Source organism: Parambassis ranga, chromosome 2, assembly GCF_900634625.1.
Source record: "Parambassis ranga chromosome 2, fParRan2.1, whole genome shotgun sequence".
Lineage (NCBI taxonomy): Eukaryota > Metazoa > Chordata > Actinopteri > Ambassidae > Parambassis > Parambassis ranga.
The window spans coordinates 11,122,439-11,140,459 of NC_041023.1; the positions used below are offsets into that span (position 1 = coordinate 11,122,439).

The 18,021-nt window shown below is 43.5% G+C and overlaps 1 protein-coding gene across 5 annotated transcripts in view; it reads left to right on the forward strand.

Moving 5' to 3' along the window:
* Positions 1 to 18,021, forward strand: part of ripor2 (RHO family interacting cell polarization regulator 2) — a 43,663-nt gene that overhangs the window by 23,153 nt on the left and 2,489 nt on the right. For 4 of the 5 annotated variants that reach the window (XM_028399176.1, XM_028399175.1, XM_028399174.1 and 1 more), the window contains exons 2-21: positions 3,984 to 4,104; positions 6,130 to 6,285; positions 6,804 to 6,882; positions 7,157 to 7,180; positions 7,328 to 7,381; positions 12,045 to 12,194; positions 12,621 to 12,684; positions 12,772 to 12,815; positions 13,137 to 13,262; positions 13,355 to 13,503; positions 13,791 to 13,920; positions 14,782 to 15,537; positions 15,726 to 15,910; positions 16,132 to 16,294; positions 16,382 to 16,514; positions 16,660 to 16,821; positions 17,131 to 17,307; positions 17,421 to 17,623; positions 17,714 to 17,797; positions 17,873 to 17,963. In XM_028399176.1, the coding sequence (XP_028254977.1) occupies positions 3,984 to 4,104; positions 6,130 to 6,285; positions 6,804 to 6,882; positions 7,157 to 7,180; positions 7,328 to 7,381; positions 12,045 to 12,194; positions 12,621 to 12,684; positions 12,772 to 12,815; positions 13,137 to 13,262; positions 13,355 to 13,503; positions 13,791 to 13,920; positions 14,782 to 15,537; positions 15,726 to 15,910; positions 16,132 to 16,294; positions 16,382 to 16,514; positions 16,660 to 16,821; positions 17,131 to 17,307; positions 17,421 to 17,623; positions 17,714 to 17,797; positions 17,873 to 17,963 (3,051 nt within the window). Of the gene's footprint in view, positions 1 to 3,845; positions 3,910 to 3,983; positions 4,105 to 6,129; positions 6,286 to 6,803; positions 6,883 to 7,156; positions 7,181 to 7,327; positions 7,382 to 12,044; positions 12,195 to 12,620; positions 12,685 to 12,771; positions 12,816 to 13,136; positions 13,263 to 13,354; positions 13,504 to 13,790; positions 13,921 to 14,781; positions 15,538 to 15,725; positions 15,911 to 16,131; positions 16,295 to 16,381; positions 16,515 to 16,659; positions 16,822 to 17,130; positions 17,308 to 17,420; positions 17,624 to 17,713; positions 17,798 to 17,872; positions 17,964 to 18,021 lie in introns of those variants that run through there. The other variant, XM_028399178.1, reaches the window with a different exon arrangement.

Genomic DNA, 18,021 nt, shown 5'->3' on the forward strand with positions numbered 1-18,021 from the left:
CATCACCCGATGGAAGACGCTCCGATCAAAGGAATGAACATCGACTGGAGAAGCTGCCTCCCGATCTTTATTTAAGGACTCCACAGCAAGATAGGAAAACACTACAACAGCGAAGTCTTCTCCAGCAGATATGAGAAAGAATTCCACTCATCCGAGAATCCGCGGTACGTTTAGTCATTGTGCTCCTTACGACCAAACTAAGAGCTGGAAGAACGTAACGCAGGTTGAGTTGCACAGACATACATTTAAATGTGGAATTGTCCGGTTTGTTTGTAATGTTTTTTCTGCTGCTGTTCTACAGTATGAGTGAAAACATGCACTACTGTGTGACATATTCCAGTCACAGGTTAATTTGCACAGACACATTTTTTTTAACTTGAAATAATCACTGATGTGACTTTTTTTCTGAACTTATTCGTCAAATTAGTCGTTATCAGATAAATGCCACAATTACTCGTGATTAATTTTTTTGCCAATATCACCCAACCCTAACATGTGGCTAAAGGCTGTTAACTGGGTGTATGAAGTGCTCTTTGGGAACAAAGTGTGTCAACAAAACCAGGAGAAGATTGAAAAAGTGAGTCTTATGTTGCTGAAGGAGGGGAAAAGTACCTCTGTGGGTGAAGTCTTCAAATATTCACTTCAATAAAACTTTCCATGAATGGAGGATTCAAAAGATTAAAAAAACGACTACCTACTCTACACTAACCTGCAGAGAATGATCATTTCATACCCCTTCAAATGTCATTGGCACTCATAAAACAATGCTGTCATAACTGCAGTGCCTACAGCAGATCAGTGAGGTGGCTGTACACATGCTGCAGGATTAGCATTTAGCACTAAAAGTAGTTCACATCATTGATTTCTGTGAAGTCTTCTTTCCCCCATCCTTCTGTCTTCACATGCTCTCTTCTCCCTCATCCACTTATCCTTCCATCCCTCAGAGTGCACTGCATCGAGTCATTAAAGGACATGGGCCTTGCAGAGCTAACAGCAGTTGATATTACACCAGGTGTCCTGCCACCCCCCCCCCCCCCCCCCCCCCCCACAAAGAGTGTGTGTATATGTAATTTGTCCACTCTGTGAGCTGCAGCTCAGAATGCTGATCAAACTGATGCTTACAAAATTCCACAAAAACACACACACAGCCTACTCACAAGGGCATTTAAGGCTGGGATGAAAGACCAGTGAATGGGCTGACTGGCAGCTGTATTCAACATGGGCTAACGGCTGGCACCAAACCAGAACACACTGCAAGTGGGCATTGTTGCTCTCGCTCTGAAAGGCTTTTTGGACAAGATGAGCAGTGACACTAAGAGGTACGGGGGAAAAGGTTTTCATGATTCAGTGGTTGAACTCAACTCTTTGTGAAAAAAGTGCATGTGTTTGTGCTGTTATGAATGTGGTAACACTAATTTATTTTGCAGAGGCTGGGAATTTTAACCTTTCATGCCTAAAACATACCAATGGCTGTATAATCAAGTGTAAAAACAGCAGATTAATTATCTTTTAATTGACAGGGCAGACTGATTCGGTCATTTAATCTTCAAGAAACAAACATCTGACGTTCATTTAATGTGTTTGCAACAGCTGGATTACCAAGTATCAGCACTGATTCTGGGAGAGAGCAGAGACGGAGTAATTATCTTTTTTATTAAGTGCTACGTTTGTCTAGCTGTGCATGTGTGGCCCTGAAAATAGATGGAGGACAGACACACGCTCCACCTCACTGGCAGATTTGAGTGAGAACTCCCTGTTGGAATTGTGTGAGCACTGTTATTTCACATCTCTGGGTATTCTCTGATGACAGCAAAAAAGTACTCTGTGTTATTCCCCCAAGTGCTCATCATGTGCTGAGTTAGGTGTGTGTGTGTGTGGCGTTTGGGGACATCAGGGACTTGAAAGTGAAAGAGCTTGTATGATATGCTATCATTGTGTGCACAGTTATCAAGTGTTCACATCTTCTCCACCATTGTGCACCATCTAAACCTTTTGGAAATGGCTAAAATGCTGTGAACAAACAGCCTGTCCAGCCTGTTCTGTTATTATCTGGAAAGCATTAGGTAACAAGATGTACCATCATTTGCCACCCACTGCTCCTCTTTTAGAGGAGTGAGTCAGAAAGTCAGAGAAGAACATGGAAAGACAGAGAACTGTGCTGTGGAGACCAAAATGGACCAAAAGGCTTCAGTGTTAGAGCAAACTGTTGTTCTTCTGTCAGGTCTATTGCCTGGGCAAGGAATGAATGTAGTACTATATATTACTGTCTCATGATAATATGATCCCATCACTTTATTCAACAATGTGAATCTGCCAATCAACCAAACTGCTCCCGGCAACACTGTCTATCCAACCATTGGTCCCCATGATTAGTTTACCGACTCAGCCATCAGAATCCTCTGTGCTAAAATGAGCTAGCTGCTATTAATAGACAGTACAGTATCAATCTCAGTTGTCTATTGTTCCTCCACCACAAAACACAGATCTAGTCTTTCCTCGGGCCCCGTGCCGGGTCTCTGTGCGGCTCTCTGCCTGCCACACAGGCCGAGCCAACTAGATAATATCAGGTTGCTTGTATTTGGATGGAGGTGTGGTGTGGTTGTGCGACTGCATTTGTATGACAACATGAGGCACCCTCATGCACAAAGGTAGTCTGTCCTCTGGAGACATAAAGATGGATGCATTAGAGGGGGAAAAGGGCCCCATGAACAGAGAGCTGCTTCACTTCATTTGGGAAAGTTGTTTAACTGGAAACACCGTGGGTCGGTTTATCTAGTTTGTGTGAGACAGAGACGCAGCGGAGAGCTGAATGCCGATGCTTCACAGGCTGATTCTTCTGCGTGTTAGTGGAGTTTAATTTGATTTGACAAATCTGTCTCTGTGTTTATCTCCTGCAGGCGCTTTTGTATTCAGCCTGCTTTTCCTATAGCTCTGTAGTGAAGAGATGCCATGTCAGTAGATCAAATGGCTTCTGCCTCACAGAGTTTACAGTAATCACATTATTATCAACAAGGTCAACATTTGTGGAGTTACTTTTTTAATTAGGCCTATAGTCATGTTTAAATGGCTCAATGATAAAAGATGCTAGCCATTCTTCAGCCTATCATCATCATCATTGCTGTCAGTTTGTTTGACAGCGCTGTTGTGTATCTCATGTCTTCTCAAGAACTGTCCTGCTATTGTTGGAGACGATTAAACAGCAGCTTACAAGCACCAACACTGACCTCTTTGTTGTTGACAAGAATTCTAGTTGTCTTCATGTGCATGAGAAACAAGGAAAACTATAGTTCACTGCACAAAACTGCACATGTGCACAAAATCTCATGCTGATAGTTGACACTTGTACTTATCTCAGGGGTTTTTTCTCTTTGGACACTTGCTCTCTGCCACATCATTAGCTTATAGCTATATTTGGACCTTTCTTCATCTATTTTCAGCTTGCTCCCAAAGTGTCCATATGAGTCCTGTTGCATAAATATAGACACACTGATAAAAGATGTCTCACAAGATGCTTCACAAGCTGATTAGATAAATCTGCTGTTGGACTGTCTTGATTTTAAAAAGTGAAATGGTCTTTAAACCTATTTCATGTTGATGCTTGTGTGGTTTCTAAACAGACGTCTGTTTGATGGATTGCACATTTACTTCAGTCTTAGTTCAGGTTAAAAATAAGTGACAGGAGTCGTGTTTTGCGACATCTGCCTGAGGAGTAACAGTCGAGGTATGTTTGCAGGTTAAGTGGTGACACAGGTGCCCGGGACGTGTTAGTGCAGGCTCTGAATGCTGCTCGTCCACCTCGCACATCATCACCAACACTACACTACTTTGTGCTGTGTTGCACAATGCTCACCTAACCTGGTCCTGGTCTTACAGGAGTACATGTGAAGCGTGCTGTTGCCATGCTGAGATGTATTGAAGACGTTGAATTATTTGCTTATGGATTTGTATAGAATTGATTTTTATGTCTTGTGTTTTTTCTCCAGGAGTGTCATCCCGCGTCCCAGAGATCATGGCAGCCGGCACCCACTCCCCCGGTGGGCCCAATGGTATAATCCGGAGTCAGTCCTTTGCGGGCTTTAGCACACTACAAGAACGACGCTCACGGTTAGTCTTCAGAACTGTTAATCAATGATTAGCAATAAATCAGCTCATCATTATCATTGTCACAATGGTGTGTTCATGTTTGTAGCATCTATGTTGAGAATATAGATCCTTGTACAAAAAATGCATGCATGTCCTGCACCTCCTGTCCTTCATCTGCCTTCCTCATTCTTATATGACAGATTTACTACTTTTGGTTTAGGTTAACAAGTTTAAGGTAGTTAAAAGAAATGGAAACCTGCATATTTTTATGTCATATATTCAACATACGAATTTCTCTGGGGGAAAAAAAATCCTACAAATCCCTTCTGATCTGTGTACTGTTTTAATAGAAATGCCCCTTTAAGAAATCTCATCAGTCACTGTAACCAGGCTTACACTCAGACTTCACTCACTCAGACAGAAGGAATTTACTGACTCAATAATCTGGAGCCAGCCTTCATGGGGATCAGCAGGCCACAGCAAGTCTTAAGATCCTGTAAAGAAACTGAATTCTTATGAGTTAACCATTCCCTCTGTTATGTAAACATTCGGTTTCCTGATATTGATTACTTCATAGGAGAAGTTGAGAGTTCGATAACATTCTGAGAAGATAAAAACCCTTATCTGCATTCCTCCCTCTTTGACTCATCTATGATGGCTCTCGCTCCATCACTGGCAGACAAAGCCTGCTCACATTAACATCACAGATATACAGTATCTCTCATAATCTGAGATGTTATGTTGTCTGGTCCTCTTCAGCCGTCCTGTTCCTGCTGATCTTTTCTCTCTGCTCACACAGTGAATAGGATAATTGGTTGGAATGATCCGAGTGTGTGGGCGACTGACAGCGACAGAGATGAGCTACCATTCTGATAATGATCGTGGTGCAGGGTGTCTGTGTGTGAACCCCAGAAAAGGACTTCACATGTGTGTGCTTGTGCACCCATATGTGAATTTCCGCTTGTTTGCATGCTGCAGACTTTGCAGTTTTGTGCCAGTTCATAATTATAAATCTGTGTGGAGTTTTCACTGTGTATGCATATATATGTGTGTGTGTGTGTCTGAGTGTGTCCTTATAGCACCATAGCTTGTGTGACCCCAAGGCTACGCTGCGCTCTCATTCAGTGTTGCCCTACATTTGTGGTGAGCTTAGCTTAACTTGTGCTGCTGGCGTGCAGCAAGACGTGGCACGTTCCAACTTGTCGAGCGCTGGAGTCGGGTGTCGCCGTGTCCCTGAAATGACTCTGGGATCATTTCATTAAGACTCGGGGAAAATGTCATTTGTCAGCTAAATCTGTAATGGTTTTAAAGGCAGAAATGTCCAGGAGCGGAGAAGTTCAGCGTGACCTAAAAGAGATTAATGTGAGGAGAAAAAGACTGAGGTAGATATATGCTCAAACATACAACGTTCAAACATACAAATGTGGACAAATAAGGACAGTTTTGATTCTTCTGATTGTATCACAGTGTTGATGAGTAATCAAAATTATCGAGAACTTTAGGAAAATATTAACTGATGATAAAAATGAGTATATTTCAGGGCTACAGTTGTTTAAATGAGCCTTTGTATATGAATATATGAACAAATGTTTACTTGTATATGTGGTTTGTTGGCTTCTGAGCCAGTCACACAGTTGTTAGCTGATGCATCTAGGACTTTACAGACTGAAGAACACTTGAATGTCACCGATTGCCGGCAGTGCAATTGTCTCCGTTTGTGCGTTCCAGCTGAAGACAAATGGCTGCTTCACACAGGTCAAACACAGAAAGTGGGGGAAGCACATGTTTGCATGCGTTCACAGATATGTGTGAGTATGTGGTATTTAGCACATTCTCCACTCAGGTTAGTCTGTGTTATTGATGGTGTATGTTTGACATGTTTTTGCTGACGTCACTTGAATGATATGTAGGTTATTTGAAGGCAGCCAGTGACCAGGGCTGTGTGACCTCTTTTCTTCTGCTTTTACAGACAGATTTTATGTTTTGCCAGTCCTTGGTGAACCATCTAATCATCTTACATGTATGTATATATGTGTGTGTGTGCAGGTGTAACTCCTTCATGGGGAACTCTGCGGTGCAGAAGAAGCCTCAGTCCAAGCCCAAGAAGCCCCACCTGTCAGGCCATAAGGGAAGCAGCAGCTCCAGAGAGCCACAGCCCAAAAGACTGGAGGAGGTTTACACCGCTCTCAAACAGGGCCTGGAGTCAGTAACTCATTCATTTTTTTTCTGTGTACACACACTCACTCCAGAGGAAGTTTAATAGAAAATGATTTCTCCTTCAATAAAACAGGATGCCATGTCTGGTGAATCTGAGGTATTTTATTGCAAAATTGTGAGGTCAAACTGACAAACCAAAGGCTGTTTGTTGAAGAGAGCTTTGGTGAATTTTGAAATATGTGTGAGTGAGATTGAAATAATCCAGGAATTACCGCAAAAATGCTGCATTGCTTTTTATGCTGTGCTTTGCTTATTTTATAAGACACAAAAAGGCAGAGCTACTTAAAATTGTTTTCTGTGGTCATGATTGATGAGGTTTTGTTTTTTACTCCTTACACCTCCATGGATGCTGTTGATGCTGAACTTTGTACCTTTTTTCTAGTAGGAGGCTGAAAAATCTGGGCTTCACAGTTGCCTGGAATGCCTCAGAGTGCAGCATTATGTATCTTTCCGTACCACTTATGTGCTGCATTTGTAAAAGTGTTGACTTATTTTCTTTGTAGTGAGTATCTGGAAGTTCATCAAACGGAGCTGGACAAACTCATGTCTCTGATGAAGGACATGAAGAGGAACTCTCGCCTGGTGAGATAATGCTTTTAACTTCTATTGCTGCTGTGCTGCGTTCATGTTCTCTGTTCGTGCTGCTGTGGAAACACCTGGTGCCATTTTTATTTTAACAAAAAGATAAGAGCTTTGAATAAATGTTCAGTCTGTGCTGGCACTGAAAAGACTGTTTCACCTGATCTGTTTGTTATGACTGACAGCTGCAATTTGCCTTGCATTATATAAGAAGCCTTAGCTATTCTTCCTTTAGTAACATTTAATATGTGTGTGTGTGTCTGTGTTTTCTCTCTAGGGAGTGCTGTATGATCTCGACAAGGTAAGCTGATAGAGGGGAGGGTCTACTGTAAGTGTGGTGTGTGTGGAAAAAGGATAATAAAGGAAAAAGGATGAAAGAGAATAAGAATTTAGTGACAGCATGAACCAGAGGTTTCTATATTCTTATGAGCTGTCTGTCTGTCTACAGCAAATCAAAACCATTGAGCGCTACATGAGACGTCTGGAGTTCCACATTAGCAAGGTAAGTGCTGATATTTTATCCCAAGATTTTGTCAACCTCTGAGTGTTCTGAGTGGCACCCTGAAAGGCCTCCATTAAGTGATTTTAGTTCTCAATACCTTTTTTCAACTTGAGTCTTTCATCTGAGACCACAATATTGCTTCTTATTTTTCTCATTTTTAAGCTTGGCTTTTCTTTTTTTTGGTTAACTATTATTGCATTCCTGCTCTGTTGATATATTAGGCAGGTTTCCTGCGGGGCAAAAAACTTTCCCGCTGATGTTGCCAGGTATCCGCGTTTGTAGTCTCCTCACAGGTTGCCAGTTGGGGACATTAATCCCTTACAAGGCTCACTGACTTTTCCTCACGTGTCCTTTTGTAGTCCTGTAATGGCCTCCCTCGCTGTGCGTCAAATCAGACGTGGCAGCAGGCAATCAGGACACACGCCCCAAACAACAGCGCGGCTTCAAAGGTAACCATGGTTACCCGAAGAAGGAGCCTTTTGAAGCCCTAAGGAGCCGAGGGGAGCCATCTATTGGGTGACGTTAACCCTTTATGCTCACGTAGATGGACAATAAAAACTCACCTTCAGACCTTTTGTACAAAAACAAACACGTGTGTGAACAACAACAGCAGACAAACAGACAGTCCTTGGACAGAGTTGTGCTGCAGATGTGTTGGGCTGAAGGTAACTGAATCTGGGTCAGGGCAGTTTGCAGGCAGCAGTAAAGAGCAATTTACAGGGTCCTTAAAGATGGGGAAAAATAAAATGAGAAGAGTAGATGCAGAAAAGATGTCAGTTGAAAATAGACAATGTGATCTTTGAATTTGAAGAAATGTTTCTGCAGCTTGCTCCACTTCGACTCTAAAAACAAAGAAAAACAACATGATGCTCGTTCCATTTTATGCGGTTGTCACAGGATGCTATTAAACAAACACGCACTCAAAGCCATTCTACTTAACTTCCAACATTGTTTCAAAGCTCTTCTCTTCTTTTAACCTTTGTGTAAAAATAGATTTTGGTGCGTTCAGTAAATATTTGAAAGGCAGGTAAAAAGCCTCAAAAGTTGGAGTGAAACAGAAAAGTTAAATCACTTTTATTCCCCATTCTAAATATGAGCATCTCATCCTTTATTTACTTTACACCGACTGTCAATGTGTAGGAGGTAAAGTAGCATAAAGTTTCAAGAGAAACTGACTTAATAGTCTAGTTTCTCTGCAACAAATGATATTAATGTATTATTATTAAGTGAAACGTAAAGCTTCGGTGTAGTACATGTAGTGGCTTATTCCAACAAAGTTTAATATTACGATAACGCATCTGAAAGTGATATGAAGGATTAGATGATAGATATTGTGATTGTCACATCCCACAGGAGGACAACATAAAAAAAAAAACTCCTCGGTTATATGTTTAGTGTTTCAGCAGCTGCGAGCATGTTTGTCTGAGTTTGTGCTCAGGCGTGTCTCTTTGTGCAGGACAGCTGCTGTGAGGGATGACTTAACAATCACCCATCAGCAGGTTCTTAGTTTGTGACTCACATCAGTCTGCGCTTTTGTTCCTGCTCTGCCTGCAGATGTCTGAGCAGTAATTGGCACACATGGAGGAGGCAGGTGGCACAATACAATACCTTATGATGTCCTGCATGGAATATGGTCTACGGTGTGCGTGTGTGCGTGTGTGTGTGTGTTGACTGCTGGTATCAGCAGCGCATCATTAAAGAGATGAGTGACAGAGATTGAAGGTGAGAAGAGCGGCTGCCAGGCGCCCCCTCTTCCCCTGAGAGACCGACAAAGTGTGTATGTTAGCCACGTGTCGCAATCAGTCCAAAATGAGTGTGAATACTTTGCATGCAATTATTTTAATATAGGGCATTTTCCCTCTCTTCCTTTAAATGCTAATCTTACCACCAACACACGCACACCACACACGCCCAGAGTTCCCCAGAGAGGGGTTCGTGTGTTTGATGCTGTTTGGTGTGACCCGCCTGTTTTAATCTGCTTATAATCACTCGCCCCCGGGGCAGAAAGGGTGTGTGTGTTTGTGTGTGTGTTATCCTACTATCCAGGATAATGGCCATATCTTAAGAGGATTCCTTCTGTATTCTAAAGATTCTTGGTTCATATTTAAAAGCTCACAGTTTAATCACATATAAAGCAGATACAAAGTCGGTTACAACTCACAGTGATACTTTAAAAAAAAAATCTGCCAAACAAAGATCATTCGTTTGTTTTGCGTGGATTATACACAGATGGCATCTGGGCATAAAAATACAAAAATGAGAGCTAAAATGAATATTTCGCCCTTTACAAATATGTCTCATTTTGTGGATAATTGATTGCCTAATAAAGCCATGCAGTTTTTTTGGTATCCCACTGAGCTGTGATAATTAACCCAGTGTAGAAGAGGACTTAATTTAGAATACATTTACATGTAATGTGTCTCAAGGGTTAATTAAGCAGGCTCAGATGTGTTTTATGGCCTGTATGTGAGAACAGATGTGATTTTTTTTGCATTGAAATAGCCCTTTAAATCTGCACACTGGTGCCATATAAGAATATTGATCGATCCGTTCCATTGTTAAAACACAGCCTCTAAATAAAGTCCAAAAGAACATGAATATCTTAATTAATAATAATAATATGTAGACAGACTATAGAACATGATAAAAAGGTACAAGGAGGAAGACAAAAGAGTCAGGAAACTCTCCCATGTTGGTGTGTGCACACCGTATGCCTGTGCATGTGTCCATCTGCCTGTGTTTCTGTGTTTTCTTTGTTTGTGTTTTGCCTTTCATGTTTCTTCTTTTTCTGGGGTGAAATGTGCCCGAGGCGCAGCAATATGCTGGTGGCCACCCTCTGGACTGGAGCTTGGCTGACCTTCAAAAGGACATTTCCTTGAAGGCAGCAAGAGGCTATTGTAATTGGGGACAAAAATTAGCTTCATTAACTCATAATGATATGATTACTGGTTGCCTGAAAAGAATGATGGCTATTCATCATGCCCCACACACCATTTCCTGCAAATGAATAACTCGTTGTAGTTGTCCACTCACTTATTTGAGCTCAATTAGCTCAGCATTTCTCCACTTAATATTTCATTTGGGTAAATGTGTGTTGTTCACTTCAGCTCAGTTTGTTAGACAGCTTAACATTTAGTCTCAAGCCGTTGATTTCCTTCTTTGTTGTGAACAAAAAACTGTCAATTGTTGGCTCTGAACCAGCTGTGCACCAATCACAGAGCTGAGAATAACCGTAGAGATTGGATGTTGTTTTATAGCTGGCTCAGCTCAGCTGCTGCAGCCCTGCCACATACACCACATACCACAGACAGACAGACGGGCTGGGTCCCAGCCGGGGGTGGGCGGAAGGGTTTTGGTGGGATCAGTGGGTGTGTGTTTGTATGTATGTTTTTCAAGATAAGTTATTATAACATTACCAGACTCTATTATACACCCAACTAGAAAACCACTTTGACTTTTTACTGTAAACCCTCATTCGCCCACCCACCACAGAAAAAACATGCTCTCCATACACATGTACGCTATCAGAGACATGCTGCCAGTGTTCAGTTCAAGATACACAAACAAACACTCCGACAAGCTGTTAGGACGACAGGAGCCAGAATGGCCCATTTTCTCCCGCTTCTCCCTAATGAGTGCCATAAAGAGCGCGAGGCATCAATATTTCAGCGCTCTCGTCAGGCAGGCCGCGATTTTCCCCTTTGATGAGACTCACCAGAGGTGTTTTGTTTTGCCTGGCTGCTACCGCCATCACATGTGAATTTAGAAACACTAAACAGACAGGGACGCTGGAAGTCCAGACTTGATTGTGTAACCAGAGAAGAGACTGAATGAATCACAATAGTTTGTTTCCATGTGTGTCCCCTGCTTTGAATAGGAAGGTGAGAAGTAGTATTATTATAAAACTGTAGCACAAGAAACAATGTAGCACTCCTTTATAAAAGTTAAAATGATGCAAAAAATAATAACCCATACTGTCTCCTACAGAAAACTTAACTGTGTGAGTGCTGGGGTCTGGTAAGCCTCTTGTTATAACATCATCTTATCTTGATCTCACTCCATTTGAAACACTGACAGTGAGACAGCAGGGTGTTGATGGAGCTGGTACCTCTCCCTGTGGCTTTGGGTTAGATCAGGCTATTATAGCAAACCAGAGTTGGGCAGACGCCTCTGAATGAGCTCTGAACCCTGTCTGTTGTTTCCTCACTGTGGGAGTGTCCCACTGGGGTCACAGACTGTGACGGCACAGCCGTCTGCCACTGGAAGCTAAAGTTACTCTGATACATACCAGCTGTCTGCTCATGACTCTTTTCCTCTTTAGTTGATCTGTTCTCCATCTTGTCAGCCTTGCTTCTGCTATTGTCTTAACCTCTTTCCTCTTTCTTTTCAGCCATCATGTAATTAAATTCAGCCTTTCACTTTCAGTAATGTGAAGTTTTGTCCTTGTTTGGAACTAAAGTAAAGCAGCGGACTTGCTTAACACAAGCCCAAAGCTGCATCCTTGAATGAATCCCAGTGAGATATGAGCACATCCAGAATAACTTAGATGGCAGTTTTGGAGAATTTTATTCCTGCCCAGGGATGTTTTGATGTATCATATTAATTATGTGTGCGTGTCCTTGTGGCACACTAATAAAGACTGTCCCTGTGTGTGTTTACTCAGGTGGATGAGCTGTATGAGGCCTTCTGCATCCAGAGCCGTCTGAGAGAAGGTGCCAGCCGGATGAAGCAGGCCTTCTCCTCCTCTCCCTCCACAAAAGGCACCAAAGAGAGTATTGCAGAGGTCAACCGCCGGTACAAAGAATACACTGAGGTACTCGCAGATCCACTGACATGGCTGTAGTGTTTTTGCTTGCCTCATGAATGTCATGTAAACTAACACTAACTGACTTATACAGCCTGAGTAATACTCTCGTAAAGATGGTGGATATAATTATAGAGGAAGTACTAGACAGTTACAGATGACGGGTCAAATGCTACTATATAGATACTACTGTGATGCTAATTACTGCTTCCACTGATTTGTAAACACAAACGTGTAAAGTTGAAGTCATGACCTATAAATCCCATCAACACACACACCTGTCATCTCCTGTCCTGAAGGCTTAGAGCAGCCTCCTCTGTAGTTCAGTGTTGACAGGATTTGGCAAAGTCTGTACAGATAACTTGATTACTATTGTCTGTCTATTGTTGGGTGCTGTTTGTGTGATCGGACTTATCTTTCTCCCCCGGTGTCCAGAACATGAGCACATTTGAGAGCGAATTGGAAAATCTGCTTGGGGAGTTTCATATCAAAATGAAAGGTGAGAGGTCAAGAAAAGTTTACCCACTAACTTACACACAATCAAACATGTAAATTAAAAGATGTATTATGTTTATTTGTCTTACAGGTTTGGCAGGATTTGCCAGACTCTGTCCCGGCGACCAATATGAGGCATGTAAATTTTCTTTTTTTTCAGCAGAAAAATTTCAGTTTTAGTTTAGATGTAAGCAGATGCTATTCACACCCAGATGATCATAATTGAAATGCTGTTTACACCCAACAGTATCATACAGCAGAGCCAAGTGTCTGTGTGTCTAAGCTGTTAACAAATCTCTACAGTCTCTCTATGTGCAAATAAGCAAAGTTTCCCCATAAAAGGAGATGATATACCAGTAATATGTTAGTCACAGAAACATTTTTCTACTGAGTTCATGTGAAGCTGTAAAATCATTCATTCTGCTTTCTCCACTTCTTGGCTGTTCTTTCCTTCAGATCTTCATGCGGTACGGACGCCAGCGGTGGAAGCTGAAAGGAAGGATTGAAGTTAACTCCAGACAAAGCTGGGATGGAGATGAGATGGTGTTCATGCCTCTCATCACTGACCTTATCAACATCAAGGTACTGTGGAAATCCCTTGTTGACTTAAGCATTGTGGATTTTTACACAAGTGTTTTTGAATGAAGCAGTAAACAAGTGCTTGGGTCTGTCAGGTGACAGAGCTGAAGGGTTTGGCCACTCACATGCTGGTGGGCAGCGTCATCTGTGAGACCAAGGAGCTGTTCACCGCTATGCCTCAGGTGGTGGCCGTGGACGTCAACGACCTAGGGACCATCAAACTCAACCTGGAGGTTACCTGGTAGTAAGTAGATTTTTTTTACATTTTTAAAAGGTCATCCCAGATGTTCCTGTTGACCCCTGCTGGGTAGCAGGACTGTCAGACACTTCTATAGCTATTTGAATCTCAACAGAGTCTATTACTGGATTGGCTCTACTGTATGTTTGGTTGCCAGTGAACACCCACAACTGTTGTTAGTGTCAGGATCTGTGTGTTTGCCTGCCATCTGGTGGAGCAACATGATATTCATAGGATGGCAGTTGTTAAGCGGGATGGAATCATTTTAAGCAACATTTCTTTCCCTCATTCAGCCCCTTCGATGTTGAGGACCTCACTCTGTCGTCCGGCAATGTGAGCAAAGCCACAGCTCTTCAGAGACGGGTGTCTGTCTACAGCCAGGGTACACCAGAGACGCCCACCTTCCAGGACAACTCCTTTTTTGTGAGTCTAACACACACGTGTAGCTTCATTAATGTGTTTGGAGAGAAGATATTTGTGCTTTGCTTAAGCATATGCTGATCCTTACACACCAACCCGTGCACTGAACTAGAAGGACAGTTTAATTGTGCCCCACCATTGTTTTGTTTTGATGCTTGTATAAGCAAATCTAGCCCTACCCCAAAACTAACCCTCACCCATTTCCCTGCTATTCTCCTCTCCTTTGCATTTCCACACTCTGCTCCACCTTACACATTCCTCCATCCTTCCTGCATCCCACTCACCCACCCTCGCTCAAACACCCAAACCTTATCCTATATGCCTTTTCGTGCATTGTAAAGAAGTGGCAGCCATATCCCGTGGAGCGCCAGCGCCTCTCCTTCCTGCACATGCTCCGAGACACCCTGCTAGAGAAGCTAAGGCGCAGTCGCTCGTTTGGTGACCTGGCCTCACTCCGGCCAAGGCCTAAATCCAGTCTGGAGGTCTATGTGAGTGTGTTGTGGCCCCTTGACCCCATCTATCCTGACCCTGTGTGCACCCGGTCTTCACTCACATGATGAGGATGCACTCCACTGCTGGTGTGGAGCCTCTCTGTGGGCTGCAAATCGCCCTGTGTGGCTATGTGCATGTTTATTTGCATGACATGCTTTAAGCTGTTTTGTGTTTCCTGTTCAAATTGGCATTACTGTGTGATTCTTTCTTGGCTAAAAAGATTTGGTTGTAAGAGGATTTAGAGAGAAAATTTTGGGTGAAGTATATCTTCCTGTTTCTCTTGTACTTTTCTGTCTCTTTACACTGGTTTCAAGCTTGATCTCCCTCTCCACACTGTTTCTATAAATACTTGTCTCTATCTCTCTTTTTTAGTCCACTTTACCAGATGATGTCTTTGAAAACGGCGGCTGTGGCGTGGCCGAGTGCAAGCGTCTATCTTTCACCTTCTCTGACACCTCTGGCTCTACGCCCAGCCCCAGCCCTGCCCCAAGCTCCTACTCCCCAGGCCAGTCCAACCCCGAGATCACCGTAACTCCTCCAGAAACAGAAACGTTACTTACTCAAATCCTCACAACCAGGGAGGACTCCATAGCAGAGCAGCGTTTAGTGGAGGAAGATGAGGATGAGTATGAGGAGGATGAAGAGACGGGAAGTAGAGGAAGCAGAGGAAGTAGGACCAGTGCTAGCCTTGCCAGTGACGAAGCTGAAGCAGCAGAGGACTCAGAGTGGGAGCGCACAGAGTCCCAGCGAAATTCTAGCTCCAACTGCGGTTCAGCTGCCCCGTCCTTGTGTTCTGATGGACACCTGTCGACAGTGGCTCCAGAGGATGTTTTCCTGGATCATGCTGATGAACTGAAACCCGTGGAGCTGGACACAGAGGAGGCGGGCAGCCTGACCAGGCAACTTGTGAAGAGGCTCACGTCTTCAGAAATTGTGCCGTCCATTGGGAGCTCCATTGAGGGTGGTGGAAGCCTGAGCTGGGCTGGAGAGGGAAGCAGGGCTTTCCTGGAGAGCAGCCTGGAGGAGGCCATCCACAGCTTGCTGATGAAACTGGAGTCACTGACTCACCGCTGCAGTGAGCTCCAGGATCTGGAGCAGGAAGTGATGCGTCTGGAGGACCTCCTTAAGGTAGGTTCTCAACATATTTACATTAAAGCTATTACCCTGGATAGATATAACTAAATTATTTACTGTTTCATGTTAAAAATACTTGCTAGTTTTATTCATTCTTTCTTAAATCCTTCTTCTTCAGTATGAATACTTGTTCTTTTTGTTTACCTTCCTATCTTCACCATGTTCACCATGTTTTTCTGCAGTGTCGTCTCCCAGGTCACAGGAGTCGCTCGTCCAGCCTAAGTCTGACAGTGGAGAGTGCCCTGGAGAGTTTTGACTTCCTCAACACCTCAGACTTCGATGATGAAGATACTGGGGATGATAATGCTGTCCTCAACATTCCCCCACAGAGGTCTCCGCTGTTTGATGCAGATGGAGAGAGGATTGAGTAGGTTTTTTTTTAAGAGACATCTGAAGTAGGATAATTTAATAATTTAAAGCAACATATTTTAGCTATGTGCTGTAGTATAACTTTCCTTTTCCTTTGCATTAAAACTTGAACCCAAATACTTAATCTCCTGGTATCCAAGAACCACTGGATTTGATGATGTAGCAGTTCTGTGTGTCAATGCTGCCACTCAGTGGTGAGTCTTGGTATGTACCTCTCAGGGGCCAGCATCCAGAAGCCAGAGGACACCTGAGTGAAGCTCTGACAGAGGACACTGGGGTGGGAAACAGTGTAGCAGGAAGCCCCCTGCCATTGACCACTGGAAATGAGAACCTGGATGTGGCCATTGTCATCCACCTTCAGTACTGTAATCACCTCATACAGGTAGAAGCTCTTTCTGATGCATCATAACTGGGATATCAATAATCCCAGCTAACTATAACATGCCTTTGTTCCTTCGTTTAATGGCAGGTATTGACGAGTGGGACCGCTGTGGGTCAGCGTCGCAGTCTGCTCCTCAAGCTGTCTGGACAGACCCAGCTGTTGGAGGAGCTCGCAGAGATCAGTGTGGACAGACTGGGAGCTATTACATCTGCTGCTGATGGTGAGCAACAACAACTGAGTTATTGAATTGGACACTGAACCAAGATGGTTTGATAATAAGCTGTTTCCACTATCTTTGCTAGAACCCATAAGCAAATAGAAGTTAGGGTTTGAGGCTGCTCTGACATTATGTCCTTTTCTTTCAGTTCTCCCGAGCCTCGCAGAGCGCCCCCAGCTGATGACTCTGTGGTCAGAGTGCAGCGGGTCTGCAGGACTTTTCCACACCACACTGGATCGAGTGTTTAAACACATGAACCAGCGCTACACGGCAGTGCTGCAGGAGAGACACCCACAGAGCGCTGACACAGGTTGGCTCAGCTGTGTTTCCTTTCTGCAAACAGACCACGGGTTATACTTAAAATTTCATTTGTTGTCGACACAGTCCTCTCTCTGTGTTTTTCAATTAGCGTTGAGTCACTTATTTGGTTTGGAAATCAGTAAGAGTTTTAATATGCTCCTGAGGGGAAACTGAGATCACTGCAGTTGCAGAGACTGTTGTGTGAATTAAAATGGAATTGTTATTACATGACTGCAGGCTGTGTGCATAAAAACATTTTCACCAAATATTGTTGAAATATACTGAATACTTTTTTTCTTTTATTTCATTTCATCTGCAGTGATTGGCGTCGTTGTGGGTGAGATGGTGGACAGGAGCGACCTGACCATGGTGGCACACAGCCCTCCTGCTGCCGCACTGTCCCAGGACGTCCTGACTGTTTTTCAGTTCCACAGCTACATCCTACAACATGAAGTTCAGGATATGGAGACGCACCTGCTGAACCTGGCCAGAGAAGGTTAGCAAATGCTTGATAGAGCGTGTGTTGGTCTGCTTCATGTTGTGTCCTGAAATAACTTTTTTTGGCGTCCTATCCTCAATTTAATCTTGGAGTGTTTGCTTCTTCCTCAGAGGTGTTTGCGGAGGTCCTGTCCGGTGGCGATTATTCTCGGTGTTTGGCAGAGCTGGAGGAGGTACCTTTGTCATCTCTCTGGCCTAGAAATAGCACCCTGAGGTCCCTGGCATCACTGCTCACTACAGAGGACCCACAGGTCAACAGGGCAGTGGCTGACTACCTCTCTCGTGGAGCATCAAACAGGAACTTCAGGACTAAGGTCAGCAGAAGTACAGAACAGAGTGCATGTGATGCCATTTAAAGTAGTTTTAATAGAAATCACAGTTGAATGTTTGTGTGTGGGGTCCAGGCAGTGGAGTGCTACACCCAGGCGCTGTCAGAGGCTGGGGTTCAGAGCCAAAGGACCGCCTGCTCTGCTCTCAGCTATCTGCAGGTCCGTGTCACCCTGATCTTGTCAAAGTATGGCTGATGCATTTCACGTTGACTGACCTGGTTTGTCTGTTTGCAGGCTGTAGAGAGTATCAGAGCAGTAATAGCATTGTGTGATTCAGCTGATGAGGAGCTCCGCCATGTTGCCATAGAAACCTTGCTCACATTTGGTGAGTATCTTACAGTAATCAGATTTTATAGATTAATTTGCACCTGATTTTAATTTTA